Genomic DNA, 20,486 nt, shown 5'->3' with positions numbered 1-20,486 from the left:
CGGTCGGAACAAAACAAGAAGAACTGAAGAGGCGGATCCATGGAAAATGTCGTTGAACCGACCCACTTTCAAGGTTCAATGTCATCTGTACAACATGCTAAAAAGATGGTAAGGTTACTACAATATGTCCAGTAACAATTATGTCATTTGTCTATTAATGAATTTTGGTGGGCTAACATGTTTTCATTGATTTTCTGCACGTACATATAAAGGCTGCAAAAAACCAAGGCCAATTACCAAATGCCCATGATCTTTTCTTGAAGACACACTTCAAGGAAGTGCCTGGTAAAGGCCAAGTGGCTGCCAACAACAAAGCAAAAAGGATTGCGGTAAACACTTATTATATGAGTTTAAATATGGCAAATTAGCAAAGTAGAACTCAATATATGCTTATTTTGGATGAATTTGGATGAGTTAGGGTCGAACATTGACATATGTGCTTATTTCTCTTAATTTCTATCCTTAGGCACTTAAAAGTATGTGATATTGGAATGCTATAAGAAAGAACGAGAACATTTGCTTGAAAACTTAGAAAATAGGCATGGTTTTAGCCATATAGGCCAAATTTTGATAATTTTCGATGAGTTAGGGTTGAAAATTGACATATGTGCTTAATTCTCTTAATTTCTATCCTTAGGCACTTAAAATTATGTGATATTGGAATGTTATAAGAAAGAACGAGTCCATTTGCTAGAAAACTTAGAAAATAGGCATGGTTTTAGCCATATAGGCCAAATTTTGATAATTTTCGATGAGTTAGGGTTGAAAATTGACATATGTGCTTATTTATCTTAATTTCTATCCTTATGAACTTAAAATTATGTGATATTGGAATGTTATAAGAAAGAACGAGTCCATTTGCTTGAAAACTTAGAAAATAGGCATGGTTTTAGCCATATAGGCCAAATTTTGATAATTTTCGATGAGTTAGGGTTGAAAATTGACATTTGTGATTATTTCTCGTAATTTATATCCTTAGGCACTTAAAAATATGTGATATTGGAATGTTATAAGAAAGAACGAGTCCATTTGCTTGAAAACTTAGAAAATAGGCATGGTTTTAACCATATAGGCCAAATTTTGATAATTTTCGATGAGTTAGGGTTGAAAATTGACATTTGTGATTATTTCTCTTAATTTATATCCTTAGGCACTTAAAAATATGTGATATTGGAATGTTATAAGAAAGAACGAGTCCATTTGCTTGAAAACTTAGAAAATAGGCATGGTTTTAGCCATATAGGCCAAATTTTGATAATTTTCGATGAGTTAGGGTTGAAAATTGACATTTGTGCTTATTTCTCTTAATTTCTATCCTTAGGCACTTAAAAGTATGTGATATTGGAATTTTATAAGAAAGAACGAGTCCATTTGCTTGAAAACATAGAAAATAGGCATGGTTTTAGCCATATAGGCTAAATTTGGATGATTTTGGATGAGTGAGGGTTGAAAATTGACTTATGTGCTTATTTCTCTTAATTTCTATCCTTAGGCACTTAAAAGAAATTGATATTAGAATGTTATAAGAAACAAACCTTACATTTGCTTGAAAACTTAGAAAATAGGCATGGTTTTAGCCTTATAGGCCAAATTTGGATGATTTTGGAGGAATGAGGGTTGAAAATTGACATATGTGCTTATTTCTCTTAATTTCTATCCTTAGGCACTTAAAAGAAATTGATATTGGAATGTTATAAGAAAGAACGAGTCCATTTGCTTGAAAACTTAGAAAATAGACATGGTTTTAGCCATATAGGCCAAATTTGGATGATTTTGGAGGAGTGAGGGTTGAAAATTGACATATGTGCTTATTTCTCTTAATTTCTATCCTCAGGCACTTAAAAGAAATTGATATTGGAATGTTAGAAGAAAGAAACCTTACATTTGCTTGAAAACTTAGAAAATAAGCATGGTTTTAGCCATATAGGCCAAATTTGGATGATTTTAGATGAGTAAGGGTTGAAAATTGACATATGTGCTTATTTCTTTTAATTTCTATCCTATGCACTTAAAAGCAATTGATATTGGAATTTTAGAAGAAAGAACGAGTCCATTTGCTTGAAAACTTAGAAAATAGGCATGGTTTTAGCGATATAGCCCAATTTTGGATGATTTTGGATGAGTGAAGGTTGAAAATTGACTTATGTGCTTAATTTTCTTAATTTCTATCCTTAGGAACCTAAAAGTATGCGATATAACTCCATATTGTTGGTTGTTTTTTTAACAGTATTTTATTTTATCTTCAATATTTTGTAGGACACCTACCAGAAGAAGCTCGAAGAAACAATGAGTCAGGGGATTCAGAAGAGTCCCAATGAGTTGTACTGGGAGTCGGTGGGTGGGCGCAATAAGAAGGGGCGTGTGAAGGGACTTGGCCAAAGTGCAGAGCTCTACTATGGCAAACAGGGTCGAGGTTCCCGTTCTTCACAGCAATACACGCCGTCTGTCATTTCTCAAATGCAAGACCAGATGGAACACAGGGTGCAAACTCTCCAAACTCAAATGGAAGCCCGAATGGCTGAAATGGAGAGGAGATACAAGGAGAGTTTCGATGAGATGATGAGTCGTCTCAACAACAACGACTCATGTTCCACCATTCATCCTCAGCATCGAGACCCTAGGAACGACCCGGGTGGTGGTGGAGCAGGCCAGGGTTTCCAGGCGATTGCGTAGCTTAGCTTTAGTCTAGCATAGAATCACTCTAACCTAGCATTTGTTTGGTATAGATACCAAAATGTGGACTATCTTTTGTACTAGGACATAATTATTATATATATATGTACATAACCCTAATTTCATAGGTCGGTAATTAATTTTTTAAAAACAACAATTTTAGGACTCAATATTTATTTTTTTTGTCGATTTATCATTAAAAAAATTCAGGTTTGAAAATGCAGAAAATTACAAAAATTTGTTTTGGGCTGGAAATACAATTTGCAACGGAACATTTCGTTGTAATTTACATATTTGCGAGGAAATTTTCCCTCGCAAAATATAATTTGCGACGGAATTTTCCCTCGCAAAATATGATTTACGACGGAATTTTCCATCGTACAAATATACATTGCGACGGAATTTTCCCTCGCAAAATATATTTTGCGACGGAAAATTCCGTCGCAAATCATATTTTGCGAGGGAAAATTCCGTCGCAAATTATATTTTGCGAGGGAAAATTCCGTCGCAAATTATATTTTGCGAGGGAAAATTCCGTCGTAATGTATATTTGCGACGGAACTTCATCAAAGGCCAATTCCAAGTCCGACGATATTATTTCCGTCGTAAATTCCGTCGTAAATTTGGTTTACGACGGAATTTCCGTCGTAAAATGGCCATTTTCCTACAAAGGGTTTTCCGACAACCATCTACGACGGAATTCCGTCGTAAACCAACTTTACGAAGGAATTTACATAGTTTACGACGAACTTTTTCCGTCGCAATTAAGGTGTTTTCTAGTAGTGAACCAAGGAATTATAAATTCGTGATTAATTCACTATAAATACAATATAATTTATCATTGCAGTTTTATTATTCTATTATACCATAGAATAATAACTTGAATCAAATTAATCATCAATTTAACATATGTCACTAACTTTTATAACAATACAACAAGGCATTAAAACCTAATAACTATAACATGTTAATCACAAGAATATACTTGCCATGATATACAATACCATCACATCACCAAGTGACATATTACAACTGCCAGCATACATGCACATATATCTTTGTCAATGATTAAAGACTACTTGGTTTAATTCATGCATGTAAACTAACAATCACAAAATCGAAAACAAGGTCATTCAACCTTTCATGAATAAGTACCATGGAGTAACACATTATAAGACCATACATTATTCATCATACATGATAACATGAGTAACCGCTATAAAGAACTGTCATACATGAAATGACATCACTTATGTCATACAAAGTACAAACCATCAACTGATAACCCATGTAACAAGATAAAATAATACATACTTTGTATAAAAAATAATCATGGCTATTAAACCGTCCATACACAACAAGCATTAACCGTCTATATAGTAAATATATTAACAATACCCAAAGTATCTTAATACCAATGTAAAAACAAACCGTAATTCACACCCATTTCATGAACGATAATAATACTTAGTTCATCCATTAACAATGTTAAATTACATGGTTTTAACCAACCATCATGATTTTTACCAATCATCTTTAATGGCATAATTACAAGACAACATATCTCTAATAATAATCAAGACATAATCAATAAACTTAGATTAATTAAACATGTCAAGAATTAACCATAGAGATAAATAATCAAACATATAAATATATATTAATCACAAATAAGAAACCTCTTACTTGAATGGAGTGACTTTAATCATATAACTGACTAGAGAAAACCTTCCATCAAACATTTTTTCTTGTAATCCCACAAGAAATATCACCATCTTCGTTTCCATCTCCATACCAAGATCTTCACCCTCGAACTTGTTCAATTTCTGGAAATTCGTCATCATACCCTTCACATTTGCCATCTTTGTAGAAATTATACTTTTGGATTGTTGGGGATTTTGTGGTTAACAAGGGTCACAAAGAAAGCAAATAAAATAAACTGGTAAAATCTTCGAGGCGTGAACGGGATCACTTTCCCAAAAGTATAATTCCGACCCTATACTACAACCGGGTTTCACGGAAATTTACTTAGGAGATACAACGAAGAACAATTGCAATCACAAGTAGGATGATTACAATTCAATGTATAAAAGCTTTTGGATTTATGATGGTGATAAAAATATTGCAATTGATTTTCTCAAGAAAGAAAAGTAAAGAAAACAACTTTTCCTCTTCAAAAAGATACTGACACATATGTTCCTATGAAAATATTTATATTAAAACAAAAATGAAACCAAAAGCCTTGAAGAAACTGCCATCAACGATAACAAATAACCGTCATTGAACAACCAGCCCACACACGCGCCCGATCGGGCTGCTGCTGCTCGATCGGGCGAATCGGAGTGACGGAAATGGGTTGCTCTCGCGCCCTATCGGGCGGTGGTGGCCCGATCGGGCGAGAAACCCAGCAATTTGCATCACCGTTCTCGCGCCCTATCGGGCGGTGACTGCCCGATCGGGCGGCTGAGAAGGTTTTCAGATACACCCTCTCGCGCCCGGTCGGGCGACCACCACCCATACCGGGCGGCTGACCGGGCACATAGAGGGCTGAAAATCAAGCTTCTTTCGTAAGCCATCCTTCCTTCACCATTGTTCTTATTTTCTTTTGCTTTAATATTCTTATATAATTAAATTACATCACCTTTGCCTAAGTAAATTAATTATTAACTTGTCATTTTGTCTCCAATTCTCAAAATTATTCAACAGGAAGCCCCTCATGTCTCTTTCTATTCTTTCAATTTGATCATTTCATGAATATTTGTCAGTGACTTTGTGGTTTGTCCATTTAAGCGCTACCACAAATCTGATCAAAAGGTACTTTAATTTTTTTCCTATAAGATTTTTTAGGATTTTTATTTATGATCTTTATATTGTATTTTGATTTTGATTTTGGGGATTGAAGAATTTTACAAAGGTGGCTTTCAACATTGCTATTAGATTCATTGTTATGATATGCAAATGACATCTAAACTTCGATTATAATTTTGGGATTAAGAGCGTAAAATGAGAGTCCACAACTTTAAAAGGTGCAATTTTTCAAGGTACATGTTTTTTAAAGGGAGTAGAATGCCTTTGTGCTAGGCTCTGGATGTATATTCTATATTTGAAGGAAAGGAGGTGTGAGTAGTACTCTTATCAATCCTAACCTATCTTAAAGGTTTATCGTTATTTGTTAGAAGAGAAGATACCACTTTTCTGGTGAGATTCTAATATGATGCATCCTAATAATGTTATATGCTCTGCATCTAATGAGTATCAGTTTAATGATTTACTATATTTCTTTGTATTGTTGAGTTGAATTAAGCTGAGCTCAAGCTTGCCTGCATTGGATAACTCAGCTCTTCTTACATTGGGTTTAATTACAGAGTATTAAAAAATAAAAAATAAAGCCCCTAGATCAATATACAAAGAGAGGGGGAAAAAAAAGCTACTCCGTATTTTATTATTTTGGATTTTTACATTGGGTTCAAGCTACCAAACTTTATATTAGATGATCATATTAGACTTAACAACAATACTAAGTATAAATGTACGTTGCACTGGACTTGATCAAAATCCAAACTAAAACTAAAATTTAACACCTGAGAGTCCTAACTACTCATAGGAGTCATAGGGTACCCAAGAACAAATTGATGCAAAATTTCATTATTCCTTTGTTTGTTTCTCTTTGTTTTTCATCTTGTAATATGTATTAAAATTTTATTCTAGAGAATCATCTAGACTCTATAAGAAAAGCATGTAAATGCTATTTTTTTACTCTTTAAAATACAAGTTAAGGATATATGGTTTTGAACTTAATAGTCGATTATTACTCTTTCTAAAGGTTCATTGTATTAATTCTTACCAGTTTCAAGGTATTTAAAGATTGCATAAGACATTTTACATGCAAAATGCTTACAAATAATAATTATGTACAAGCTAAAATCTTTTGTACAAAGACAAGCCTTGATAACTTCTCCTCATTGGCTAGCCATGTCGCACGCATCACGCGCGTTGGCCACCCTAATTAGTGTTAAAATTCTTTGGTTCAAGTCTTTATACAAGTATTTTATTTTATTTATTTATTTAGTGCCCCTCCACCTTTAATATTCTACATCCGCCACTGTTTGCAATACTAATACGATCTTATTCCTTAATATTAATTAACCAATTATTCCAAGGAAAAAAATATTAAACTTGTAATGTACATTGTATGCATACTAACCCTCGATCAATCTCTTAACAAAAAAACAAAAAACCTCGATCAATAATTTCTATTTTTAAAAATGAAATGAAGCTCATTCATAACAACACAACTACTTAGGGCTTGTTCACATTTACTTAATTTCAGTTCAGTTCAGCTCCAATCAGTTCAGTTCAATTCAGTTCAGTTCAGCTTCAATCAGTTCGGTTCAGCTCATAATTTCCTTCTCTCATAAATTATTCATTTCAGCTCAGTTCAGTTTAGTTCAATTCAATTAGTTCAATAAATGTAAACAAGCCCTTAATATCAATCAATTGTTTTACTAAAAGTGAAATGACACTTCTTTTTAGTTATAATATTAGATAATAATTGATTATTAAAGACATAGAAATTAATAACATTGTAATATATAAATACTAACACTAGATCCATTGTTATGCCAAAAAGTGAGATTATGCAAAAATAATCATTTACAAATTAAGTAATAATTATCGAAATATTTAATGTTTGCTTGAAACACCTAATACTAATGATAGCACTTGAGTTGATGGAATAAAACAAAATAGTGAAGGGTTAAAATAAAATGGTGTAGGGTTAAAATAAAAGAAATTTTGCCAACAACTACCTTTTAAATGACCACTTTTGAGAACAACTACCATTTAAAATTTTTCTTTTAAAAAAACTACCACAAAGTCACAAAAACTTTGAGTAGCACTACCACGTTTTATTTTCCGGGAAGAATTTCCGGTTGAGAAAGCCTAGTTTATAAGATTTCAATCAATTGTGGTATAGAAAACAAGAGATTTTTATAGTAAAACACAATTATAGGTCATTTATCTTTAATTTTGCATTATAATTTATTTAATTTCTCAATTAAATCTTAAATTTAGGGTTTATGGTCAAAAAATTGAATTGAGGGCTTTACGAAATTGGGGGATTTGGGATAATTGAAGTGTATAATCCAATTAAGGGTTAATGTAGTGTAATATTATCATTTAATTTGAGTTTTTTGAGGGAAATTATATAAAATATTTTCCAAAAACGGAGATTCTTGCCGGAAATAATAAATGCGGTAGTGCTACTCAAACCTTTTGTGTTTTTGTGGTAGTTTTTTCAAAAGAAAATTTTAAATGGTAGTTGTTCTCAAAAGTGGTCATTTAAATGGTAGTTATTCGCAAAATTTCCTAAAATAAAATAAAATTGGAATACAAATAATAGTTATCAGTTACTAATATTTATATAAGTTTGTCAAAAACATAAAAAATGAAAAATAAGTAAAAGTTTTAAAACATATAAATAATAAAATTTAAAAGTTTCGAAACTTTGTTTACTTCTTTGGAAGAAAATATTCTAAACTTAAGATATTAAAATAAAAAATAAGTTAAAGTTTTAAAACATATCAACAACAAAAATAGTTGATATTCACCATGTTAACATATTGATACTTTATATTTTATAGTATATACACCGCCATTATATACAACTATAATATAGGTTTTGAATTCTATTTAAGTAATTGTTGTTAATGCAATATAGTTATTGAATACTATTTAAATAACTGCTATTAGTAAATAAATTACAAACTTACAATTGTTACAAATCGTTTTATTTTTAAGACTTGACCCATTTTTATCCTTTTGTTTTAATCACAACTATAAGCACCATTTAATAAACTAATGTTTCATGGATTGAAAAGCTTGATGTTTGGTTCTAAAACAGAATATAAATTTCTTATTAATTTGTCACCGAGATAATTCAAGGAGTTAATTGTGTTGCCATTGTGAATAATCCAGTGTCCATATTCGGTCACTGATCAATAGTCTAACTTGAACAAATTTATACTTTGATATTTAAAATTTAGGAAAACTGAAGAACATTGGAAATACCGATGTTTCCATTCACATAATATAGTACATTTCAATTGAAAAACTATATGATTGGAATAAAAACACATCATAATTTGTCTTCATACCAATTTAATAATTTGAAAATCAATAAAATGAAACTGGTATATGAATAATTTGGAAAAAAAAATCCCAAAACAAATTTTAAACAACAAGGATAAAGAACAACTAACTAAAAAAAGGTACAACAACATGTATATTCATATCAATTTCTGAAAAACCAAATAAATTTTTAAGCAAAAAATGAAGAATTAAAATTTTCAAATTATAAAGAAGAATATGAAGAACATTAGAGGAAAGAGAAAAACGGACCACAAAAAATTTCACCCAAAAAAAATGAGTGGGGATTTTTTCATAATTAGATAGATATCCTGTTTGATTTGTGAAACTTTATATTAAAAAAAATTATAGAAAAATCATAAGAAAAAGTAATAATTCAAGAACATGAATAATATTAGAAGAGAGAAAATAAAGAACAAAAATCAGACCACATAAAATTTCAACCGAAAAAATTTGAAGAGATTTATTCACTAAGTAGATAGATAAATAAAATTTAATTTGTGAAACATTATATAAAAAAATGTCTTTAAAAAAATGAAATTATAGTAAAAATTCGAAATTATTAGTATTCAAGAACATGAAAAACTCAAGAACATTTGAAGAGAGAGAAAGAGAAAACCAAACAAAAAAAATTTTAGTAAAAAAAATGAGAGGAAAGAGAATGGGTGGTTGAGAATTTGGGTACATTGAATGTGTATTTAAAATACAAATCTGATTTAAAATTTGATTTGAAAATTTGATTTGAAATTTGAATAAAAATATTTTAAAATAATATTTTTGGGTCCAAGACAACCACCAATTACATTACGCCACATCATTGGTTTATATTTGTCCCACATAAACCTAGTTTATGTGTAGCCTTTACCTTGCTAAGAGTGGCAAACTCCAATATTTAAGTTTTTTTTTTTTTTTTTTTGACGAGTCCCACTAAAAGTAGCTAAATTGCTCCTTTTGTAATTTTTATGAGGAAACTTTAAAAGTTTTGACATTAAATTCTCATCAAATTATAAAAAGTACTTGTAATAAATTTATGTAGATACTTTTGTGCCTTGTTGGTTTGATTTTAATGTTTATTTTCTTAATTTCAACTTTTTACACTATGTAATTTTTATGTACTCCTTTAATATTTTAATTGTTACAATTATCAAACACAACTGTTTTTCTCATGCAAGTATGTATTACACTTTCATTTTTGGTAAACGACTTTTTCCTCTTTTCTTTTTTACAAAAGAACTTTTAAACATTGCAACGTTTGATATTTTACACTATTCACATGGGAATTTCTTAGCCTCGAGCTACTAGAGCCCTTATTGCCTCTAGTAATTGGCTGCTTATGTTGGTATTTTATAAAGTTTTTTTTATTTTTTTTATTTTTTTTTATATGCCAACAATACCTATTTTAATACCAACTAACTCAATATTAATACTTAGGATGAAATTTTGATGACGTTTGAAATGTGAGACATAAAGTAGTCCTTGGTTGCAGGTAATATGAAATGAAGGTACGGAGTAGTATTTAATTTGAAAAGATTACAACATTCTATTTTACAACACACTGATTGAAAGCTTAAATAGACATGAGCTGAAAGTAGAGTTTTCTCTACTTTGATTGAGAGAGATAAGAACTAATTCTCTCTTAAAGTAGGGCTTTTTTTTATAGGACTCTCTAATGTTTTTAGAGGAATGCTCTACCTTACTCCTCCACCTTTGCCTTCACTTCATTGTCTAATGCCCTCAATATAGGGGAAGGCACGCTTACACAGATTACCGACACCTTTTATGGCTTATAGCAAGCCATGACTTAGTAAGTGAATGTCCGCTGCTTTTCTAAAGATACTTTAAAACAAATAAAACGTGGCTATAGTTAAAGGATACTAAATTATTGCTGGTGTGGGTTTAGGAATTCATTATCTCATTCATCGATCATCATGTCTTGTAGACCATCCTTGTTCTCTTTACGGTCTTCATAGTGGATATACATGTGGTTTTCTTCTTCTATATCGAGTATCACACACTTGACAACATATGAGTCATCCCATGTGACAAAGATCTCTATAAGCTAAGTGCTCTTTTTCCTCTAAGGATATATATCTTCCAGCTTCAACTTCTTCAAGATAATCGTGTACTGATTCACCATGTAGTACTCCTTCTAAGTAATTTCTTAACCATCCTGGCGCTACTTAAGTAGTTTTTCCCACATGTATTATGATAGGTGGTTCTTCCTTTATTGCTATGAATGGGTTAAGATAATGAGCAATAAGAAAAATCTATAAGCTCTTGCTTTTGTAGGGTCTCTTACTCGTCTCTACTAGATACAGATTAGATCTTTTACTTTGTGATGAACATTTTCGAACATGATTTAAAATATGGAAAGCTAACTTTTCCTTCAACCATTTCGATATTTCCACTTTGCACTAGGACTTTTTCAACTCTTACTTTGTATCTCGTTGCCTCATAAATTCATCTAAATACATACCTTTCGAATTTGTGAGTTTCCAAAAAAAAATGTAGTATTATTATCAGAAAATGTTACCATGCTATGAACCATTCCATAATCCCAAGCTGTAGTGCTCCACCACAAATGGTGCTCTCGATTCCAATCCAAAGTATGTGGATGAATTGACACAGTTCCCACTCATCTAGAATTTGTGTTGAAGAGTATTATACTTCCCCATAGATCATAAACATCATAAAACTTGTACAATCTTGGTACAATCAAATTTGGATATAATATCTGAAATATCCTAGAAATTTGAATACGATCATAAAAATCATAAAACTTGTACAATCTTGGCTTTTTTTTTAAAAAAAATATTGGATCTTGAGTATGATATTCTAAAATATTCTATCTTGAAATTTGAATATGTTGGCATCAAATAATGAACTTTTGAATTTGTGTTACCAAATGGGTTTTTGTAGATTTATAACAGGGGTTAAGTGCTTTAGGTATTTAGTTAGCTGTAAATTTGTTAGCTTTTATTTGGCATAAATTGAAAATGTTGTTAGGTTTAGCGGTATGTTTGGATTGAAGGAAATAGAGGGAAAAGAAGGGAAGAGAAATGAAGAGAAGGGGTATGTTAGTTTAGATGAACTACTATGAGAAGGGGGGGTGAATAGTAGTAGGTTCCAATCGTGAAACTTATGCGGAAATTAAAAACAAAACATAAAAGGAACTTAAAGAACACAACAAGATTTACGAGGAAACCTTCCAGACCCTAACTGGAAGTAAAATCTCGGCCCTTCTTGGGACTTTCAAACAACTCCACTATAATAGGCAACTCTCCTAGTACAACCTATTATTACAGACCTTTCTCGCAAGTTCCACAAAGGACACTTGCCACTTGATAGGAACCTATCCTACCAGACCCAAGACACACTCAGGTTCCTTTTTCCTGACCCAAGACACACTCAGGTTCCTTTTACTCACTGTGCTCTCACTACTACTTGAATTTTAGAGAATTCAAACTCATACACTTAAACGTGAATTTGTAGAGAGTTCACAATCTCTCCCCAAAACCAATTACAACACAAAGACTCACTCTAACACATAAATGAAAAGCTACACATGAAACCCGAAATCAAAATGATAAAGCTTAAACCTTTTGGCAAACTTACTCTTAAGTACTAAGTGGTTTTCACACTTAAAACTCTCACTTTACTTCACTGCATCACTTCTATATTTATAGAGGTTCCTCAGTTTCACAAAGTAGGGTTTTTTTAAATGTGATAAGCTCAAACAGAAATCTAACCTTATCACTTTAAAACCAAAATTAAAACAAACTTAATTTCGTTTTTATAAAAACCTTTTTCAGTCAAATTCGTTTTATCAAAAGATAAAGTTTTATGAAAAAGATAAAACTGAGTTAAACCATATTTTAGAAGATAAAATCAAATAAATAATTTTTTCATAAACTTGCGATTATCTTTTACGAATTAATGAGCTTGCCAAGCTTTATCTGATTTCTAATAAGTTCCATGCATATCAACCAATTACATGTTTACATCAACCTACAAAACAAACTTATCTTTTATACAACTTTAAGTTGTGAAGTCCATCTTTTTCGGTTGATATCTCGAGATCTGCTCTGATCCTTGGTTGTGAGGTTTGCCCTAGCATTACACCGGAACCAGGTCGTTACAACCCATTGCGAAGTTCCTGTAAGGAAACTCCTTGAAGTTCAATTTTTGGAACTCTTCTTCAGTCTTTACTTGTCCTCATGGATCTTCTAAAGTTCCTTTGTTTTATTCCCTACTTCAGGTCATCGAGCTTACTAAACCTGCAAACATCACAACACTAGAAAATTCTTATTAAAAGAAAGATTTCTCAATTCCTAACATCATCATCAAAACCTCATAAGGGTCAACAATTTCCCCCTTTTTGATGATGACAAATTGAGCAAACTCCTGAGGGTATCTTTCATTTGGATAAATGAGAAGGGACGGAAATTGGAAGGGAGCAAAATGAGGGATTAAATTGTTGGAAATTGATCCCTCAATCAATGAAGAGATTAGGAAACTCACCATCCCCCCCCCCCTCTTCTCCTCCTTCCTTTTCTTTTCTTTTCATCCCTTCCCTTTTCTTTATCCAAGCACACTTTAAGTGCTTACATTTTTTTTTTGGAATTTTAATAACTATTCAATGCAATTGTACTTGTTATAATAATGAAATAGTTAAATACAAGATTTGATAGATGAAGATATTCGGGTGATTCCAAGTGCTCTGGTTCTTGGAAATTGAATGGCTGATTTGTGGGTTGAGCTTATGCAAATTGTTGATTTATCTATTTGGCTTATTATGACAATTTTAGACTATACTTAAATATATATATATAATATATATATATATATATATATATACATACATATACATACATACATATATATATATATATATATATATATATATATATATATATATATATATATACACATATCAATCTGACAATTAATATTTATCATAATGAAAATTTAGGGCTTCTTCTACAGTGGAATATTGTACCAGTTGATTTCAAGATCTAAAGTTTGTCATTAATATAATATCTTTTCCACAACATAGATATGTTGTTCATTTATTTGTGAATTACATGGAATCATAAAAGGAGAGTGATGGAATGAGTTAGCAAAAGAGAAGGGGCTAAGTGGGAGAAAACTTCTAAAAAGAGGTATATGGGGAAAGAAGGAGATGACGGAAGTAGAGAGTTAATACAAAGAGAATGACAAAGTGAAAATATAAAATTAGAAAATGAAGACCTAAAGAAAATTTAAGGTAAGAGTGAGGGGAGAGAGGGAGAGACGTAGAATTTATGAAGGTATTAAAAAGGAGCAAGGATAAGTGGAAAGAAAAAGATCAAGACCGAGAAAAAGAGAGTGTTTGGGGAAATAAAGGAAGCAAGAGGGATTATTTTGCTTATATTTACCTTTTACAAACACTATTTGAAAAAGAAAAATCACTATGGCTACAATAACATGGACTCTGTTCAAAAAAAAAAAATAACAATAACATTGACTCTTGATAACTTCTAATAAACACATCAATAATCACTCTAATCTCTTTAGCTCCAATCTTTTTTATGTTGTATACTTAATCAACACTTTTATAACCAACCTCAATTAGAATTACGAGTTTTATTAATTGCTCAAGAAATGCAATGTTGTTATTACATATAGTGATTATGAAAGACAATCACAATTAAATTTCTCGAATTAATTTACGTGTGTGCTCCTACATCAAGCATAAAAGAATTTATATATCTCATACGGATAGAAAGTAAAAGGAGTTGATAGAAAGTGTGTTACGTTGTTTCGGATACAATCATTGTACCACTCCATATTTACCTACTTATGGAAAAATAGGAAGCAAATCATAGAGGAAAAATGGAAATGAAAAATCCAACCTTTGCACTTTTTTCTCCTAAAAAATCCAATCTTTATTTTATTTCTCAAAAATCCAACCTTTATACCCCACCTTCTCCAACCAATCCATTACCTGTTGATGACCAATATTTGTACGTTATGTACCACATGTAGGCCATTAATTGGTCACTTATTTTTTTAATTATTTAAAAACTAAAAAAATTAAAACAAAAAAATTCAGAAAAGCCAGCCCCACCTTCCTTCCCTGACCACCCTATCCCCATCGCCCATCGGATCCTAGCGACACCAGCAACACAATCACACCGCCACAACAGTCACAACCACCAATCAGCAAATCCAGCTCGACCACCGCCCAACTCTGTTTCCAACCTCCATTTCAGTAGCCCCGCAAACCACAACCACCAACTTTAAACCGCTCAGTCACCAACAATCACGATAAGCCAACAATAGAGCCCGAAATCCCAAACCAACCACCAATTAGGCTGCTGATGCACCTGCTCCAACCCACACCAATACCAAACCTTAACTCACATTACCAATCGATCATCCACCATCAATTGAAACCCACAACCACAGACTCCAAACCACCACTTACCTCACACAACAATTCTTCTCTTTCTTCTCTCTTCTTTGACAACCACCGCCAATCAATTCTTTTCCCTTGTAAAATTTGGTCGAGGTTGGTTTCCGGTGATTTTGGAGGGGTTTCGGATCTTGGTTGTGGCTGCAAATTGGGTGGGTTCGGGTTTCGAATTTTGGTGGTGGTGGTGACTGGGTTACGGGTTATGGTATTGGTGCGAGTTGTTATGGGTGGTTATGGTGGGATTTCGTGTCATGGTGGTGTTGAGAGTGGTTACGGGATGCATTGTGGTGGTGAGGGACTGGTTGACTAGTGTTGGTGGTGTACTGGCGGTGTACTCGGTATGGTGTTCTGGTTGTGTTGGTGGTGTATCGGTGGTATTGGTGGTGTATTGGTGGGTTGTTTCCATTTTTGAGGAGAGAGGAGTGAGAAAGGAAATCGAGAGAATTAAAAATTTTTTAACCTGTTTAACAGGTGTCAAATGGATATGTTGGAGAAGGTGGGGTATTAAGGTTGTATTTTTGTGGAATAAAATGAAGGTTGAATTAGGAGAAGAAATTGCAAAGATAATCATACAAATCAACTAATATATCTCTCCCAAAAAAAAAAAAAAAAAAAAAAAAAAAATTAAAATTCAAAGGTCAATAGTTAATAGTCAATTTTATGTAATATTAATCTTATTAGATCCTTGTTTCAAACAAAAAAAAATAAAAAAATCTTAGTAGATTCTTCATGAATCTTATTGGATTTTTGTTGATGTGTAGCAACAGATATAAATTGGCCAATAAAATTGACAATCACATAACATCTTTAAATCAAACAAAGTAACTGATAAACATATTGAAATTCATTTTTCAAAAGCACAATTATTCAGATGGCTAGAAATATATCATTTTTGTCTCTCATACTAGTGATACTAGTTATGTTTACAAGTGGTAAAAGTTAAAATTGATGGTTTTTTTTTTTTTTATTTTTTTTCTAAAATCCAAATTTTGATTGATAGGTAAAATGAGATTTTATTTATGATTGAGGATAAAACGTTTATTTTCAAATAAATAACTATTCTTGGATTTGAGAGTATATATAAAATTATGTACCTTTTCAATTTTAATTCATAAGTTATGGGAAATTTCGATTATCCGTATCATCTCAATGATACAATTAAGTAATTAAATATATTGTCTTCAATAAAAAAATTAATAAAAAGTAGTTAAATATATAATTTAAATCAATTTTAAGGTGTACAATTTCTTTTTTTCGAAATTTTTTTTTATGGAAGAATGGTATTACATTTATTAACTTGTATATAATTTATAAATGCAGGTACTAATGTTATGAGCTCAAGGTTAGCCAAAGTAATGGTTTTAAGAGCATGAATATTGGAGAGGATGGTTTTATCCTCTCTTTCATTCTCTCTCCTTACCCTATTTTGACACCTCATACTCTCTTTCATCCACCTCATTTTCCACTATCTCTTTCCTCTCTTCCATCCTCTTCCATTTATTTTTCCCACATAAAAGGGTATCCTCTCAATATATTTTATATATAAATATGGCCCCACCTTATTATTATTGATTATTTGTTATTGATTTCTTTAATGATAAAATCTAATAATAATAATAACATTAATAATAATAATAATAATAATAATAATAATAATAATAATAATTAGTATTCCATAATTAGCATACATAATTAAAATTACCATACTTTACCTACATTTTGATACAATAACACATGGAGTTAGGAATAAAAACACTAATTGATACACTAAAGTACAACAAATACAAGAAATTAAAGACAAATAACTAAATATCCTCATTTTTCCTTACCGACTACTAGTATGCCCAAATCTTGCCCACAAATGTTCTACCAAATCTTGTTTAAGTGACATATGAGTTTGTTTATTGAGGAGATTTTCTGGTGTAGCCATTAATGTGGTTAGATTAGGATTTTGGTAGCGCGGGGTTACGCTGAAAGTCGTTCCTCTTCGGTTTGAAGTTCCTGCTAAATACTCGGGTTGTTCAGTAGCAAACTCATTAGGATCCCAATAATTAAGATAACTTTCGCGCTCATCTTCCACGATCATATTGTGCATGATAATACACGCCATAACAATTTTCCACAACATTTCGACACTCCATGCCAAAGCAGGACGTCTTATAATGGCAAATCGAGCTTGCAACACTCCAAATGCACACTCTACATCTTTTCTAATACTCTCTTGTTTGGTAGTAAACAATCGTTGTTTAGGGGTTTGCGGTGCAGTTATTGCATCTATAAATGTTGCCCATTTTGGGTAGATCCCATCTGTGAGATAATACCCCTGATTGTAAGTATTTCAATTCACGGTAAACTGAATTTGTGGAATGTCGTCGAAGACGGGTGAACGTTGAAGGACATTTATATCATTGCAGGATCCAGGTGTACCAAAAAAGGCATGCCATATCCACAAATCACAAGATACAACAGCTTCTAAGATAACCGTCGCCGTTTTTGATCGCCCTTGATACATCCCTTTCCACCCCGCTGGACAATTTTTCCACTCCCAATGCATGCAATCGATACTTCCCAACATACCAGGAAAACCTCTTTCCTCTCCTTCTCTTAGAAGGCGATTCATATCTTCAGGGGTTGGTTTCCTCAAGTACTCTGCTGAGAATTCACGAATCACTCCGTCAACGAAGTGCGTGATACAATGTCTAGCCGTAGTTGCCCCAAGCTTGAGGTACTTGCAACTTGATCAGCTGCACAGCCATATGCTAACATCCTTATAGCCGCTGTGCACTTATGTATTGGAGAAGCACCTAAACGCATACTGGCATCTAGATGTTGTTGGAAAAATCGATCAGTTTCACTCAGTTGGTTCACTATCTTCATAAATAGAGGTTTCCGCATGCGAAATCTACGTCGAAACTTATCATCACCATACAATGGTTGTTCGCTGAAATAGTCAGCAACCAACTGATCATGTGCTGCTTCACGATTACGTGGTATAACTTCCCTTCGTTTTCTTTGACGTGGAACATCTTCTTCTTGTTGTTGCATGGTGGTGTTAACCACATATCTCAATGCATCTTCTATGATTTGTTGTTGCCGATTTTCCTCAATAAAATCAACCAACATGTAGTAATAGATTTCATCACTAGAAGTGGAAGAATTTGAATTACTACTCATTTTAAAATTATTAATATGTAGTTGTAGTTGTGATAGTAGAAGTGTTGTAAGTGAAATAGGTCAATTTATAGGCAATTGAGATAAAAGTTACAAAAAATAATTTGCAATCTGGTAAGATAAGATTTTTACCATAAGATATGATTTTCTAGCTGAAGATAAGATTTTTTAAACAGTGGATAAGATTTTTTAGAAGATAAAATGAGATTTTTTAACAGAGGATAAGATTTTTAGCAGAGGGATAGGATTTTTGGTAGATAAGGTCAGATTTTGTGGCAGATAAGTTTTCATATTTTGGCAGATAAAATGAGATTTTCTTACAGAGGATAAGATTTTTAGCAGAGGAATAAGATTTTTGGTAGATAAGATAGAAAATTACATGTTTTTTTTTATTAATAGAAACATAATATTATTACTCCAACACATAAGATTACAACATCTAATATCAAATAAAAATACAAACGATTAAAATTACTACTACGTACGATTACATCTTAAGTACTACAACAAATCTTAAACATAATGTTGTTAGATGAAAGATAAACTCTTGATACAAAAACTAAAAGATTAAATACGTAATACATAAAAAATAACTAGTACTTAACTAATATCTATAAAAAAACCTGTTACTAAACTCCTCTCTAAGCTTCTTGTACATTTCGACTTCAAATTCATCGAGGACAGGTTTTTCCATCAACGAACGTAACATGCTAAATTTCATCTCCTCCTCCTTTAGCTTTTTCCTATCTTCGCTCCTTTTACTTATCAAGTCGATCATTCGTTCTCCTTGATCAAGCCACTTATCACTAGTTTCGTCAAGAGTTGTGTTGAAAGCTTCAAGGTTTATCGATGTAGAAGAATTACTACCTTCTGCAGCTAAACTCTTTGATTTTTTTATACCCATAGGCCGCTTTTTTCCAGCACCCACACTTGATGATTCTGGTTCGGATCGTTTCCCACTTCCCTCGCTCTCCAAAGGAAGCTGTTGGACCATATGTGGGTCCCATTTAGGACAATTTTGCATTGTTTCAAAACAATGCATCAAAGTAAAGTGTTTTCCATGATTGAGTTTTGCATAATACTCATGGGCACGTTGGACAGCGTCTCCGCCTGAGTTTCCACTTTTCGGATGTCGTAGGATATAACTGTACGCCATAACCCATTTTGAAACCCATTTGTTGATAAAATCCCAACGTTGTTGCATGGACTTAATGGTCCGTTCTTTTATCTCTTCAAGGTTCTCTACCCGTGCCCTCTTCGTATAACTTCCCAATTGCAGCCCATAAACCGGCTTTAGTTCGTTTCGTATTTATGGTAACATTCCCACCGGCATTGATGTAGCCTGAAACAAGCGCCTTATACTCAGCTATACTCCATGCACTAGCTTTTTTATCATTGAGGTCTTCTCCGGTAATGTCAACAACATCATCATCGAGATCTTCTAGATGTTGCGCTTCCCGTACATCTTCTGTTGAGAAGCAGTGCTACTAACATTTACTCCTGGAGATTGATCCATGGGTTGGATAAAATGTTGGGACATGGGAAATAATGGGACATTTTGTGAAGATGAACCCCCATGAAATTGGTGAGGAATTTGGGATGTATAATTCGGGTTTATAGGTCTTTGGTGGCTACCAAACCATTGCAAAGCAGCTTGAAATTGTGGATTATTGAACATATTTGGATCAAAAGGGGGAGTATTTGCATTGTATTCAGTTGGGAAATTCATATTTCTTCCATAATTAGGATTATTTGGATCCATTATAGAAGAAAATTTTAAAATTAGAGGAAAGAGAGGAAAAATATGAAAAATTGAAGTGCATAAAAATGGCCAAAATTAGGTTCATTTTATAGAGGAAAAAAAAATAAAGCTGTTGGTGAAATCAGTTTTTTTAAATAAGTTACCGTTTTTTATTAATTACCGTTATAAGATTTTTGTGCTAGTAAAATCATGTAACAAATATAACAAATCAGTGGCTGCTACTTGTCAAGCAATGGAAGGTTGGTTAAAATATATTGTCGTTGCTTGTCTTCGCCA

At 32.3% G+C, this 20,486-nt stretch overlaps 2 protein-coding genes across 2 annotated transcripts; one reads left to right on the top strand and one right to left on the bottom strand.

The window, feature by feature from the left end:
• The first annotated feature begins 34 nt into the window (after nt 1-34).
• LOC110691639 lies at nt 35-2,705 on the top strand. Its single transcript, XM_021868592.1, has 3 exons — nt 35-108; nt 213-329; nt 2,257-2,705. Exons 1-3 carry the CDS (start codon nt 40-42, stop codon nt 2,671-2,673), a joined length of 603 nt encoding a protein of 200 aa, XP_021724284.1. The 5' UTR covers nt 35-39; the 3' UTR covers nt 2,674-2,705.
• A 16,347-nt stretch (nt 2,706-19,052) lies between these two features.
• On the bottom strand, nt 19,053-19,604 carry LOC110691343. Its single transcript, XM_021868262.1, has one exon. It carries the CDS (start codon nt 19,602-19,604, stop codon nt 19,053-19,055), a length of 552 nt encoding a protein of 183 aa, XP_021723954.1.
• Nucleotides 19,605-20,486: the final 882 nt, after the last annotated feature.

This window comes from Chenopodium quinoa, unplaced genomic scaffold (assembly GCF_001683475.1).
Source record: "Chenopodium quinoa cultivar QQ74 unplaced genomic scaffold, ASM168347v1, whole genome shotgun sequence".
Taxonomy (NCBI): Eukaryota; Viridiplantae; Streptophyta; class Magnoliopsida; order Caryophyllales; family Amaranthaceae; genus Chenopodium; species Chenopodium quinoa.
This window is presented reverse-complemented; position numbering and strand designations above follow the sequence as displayed.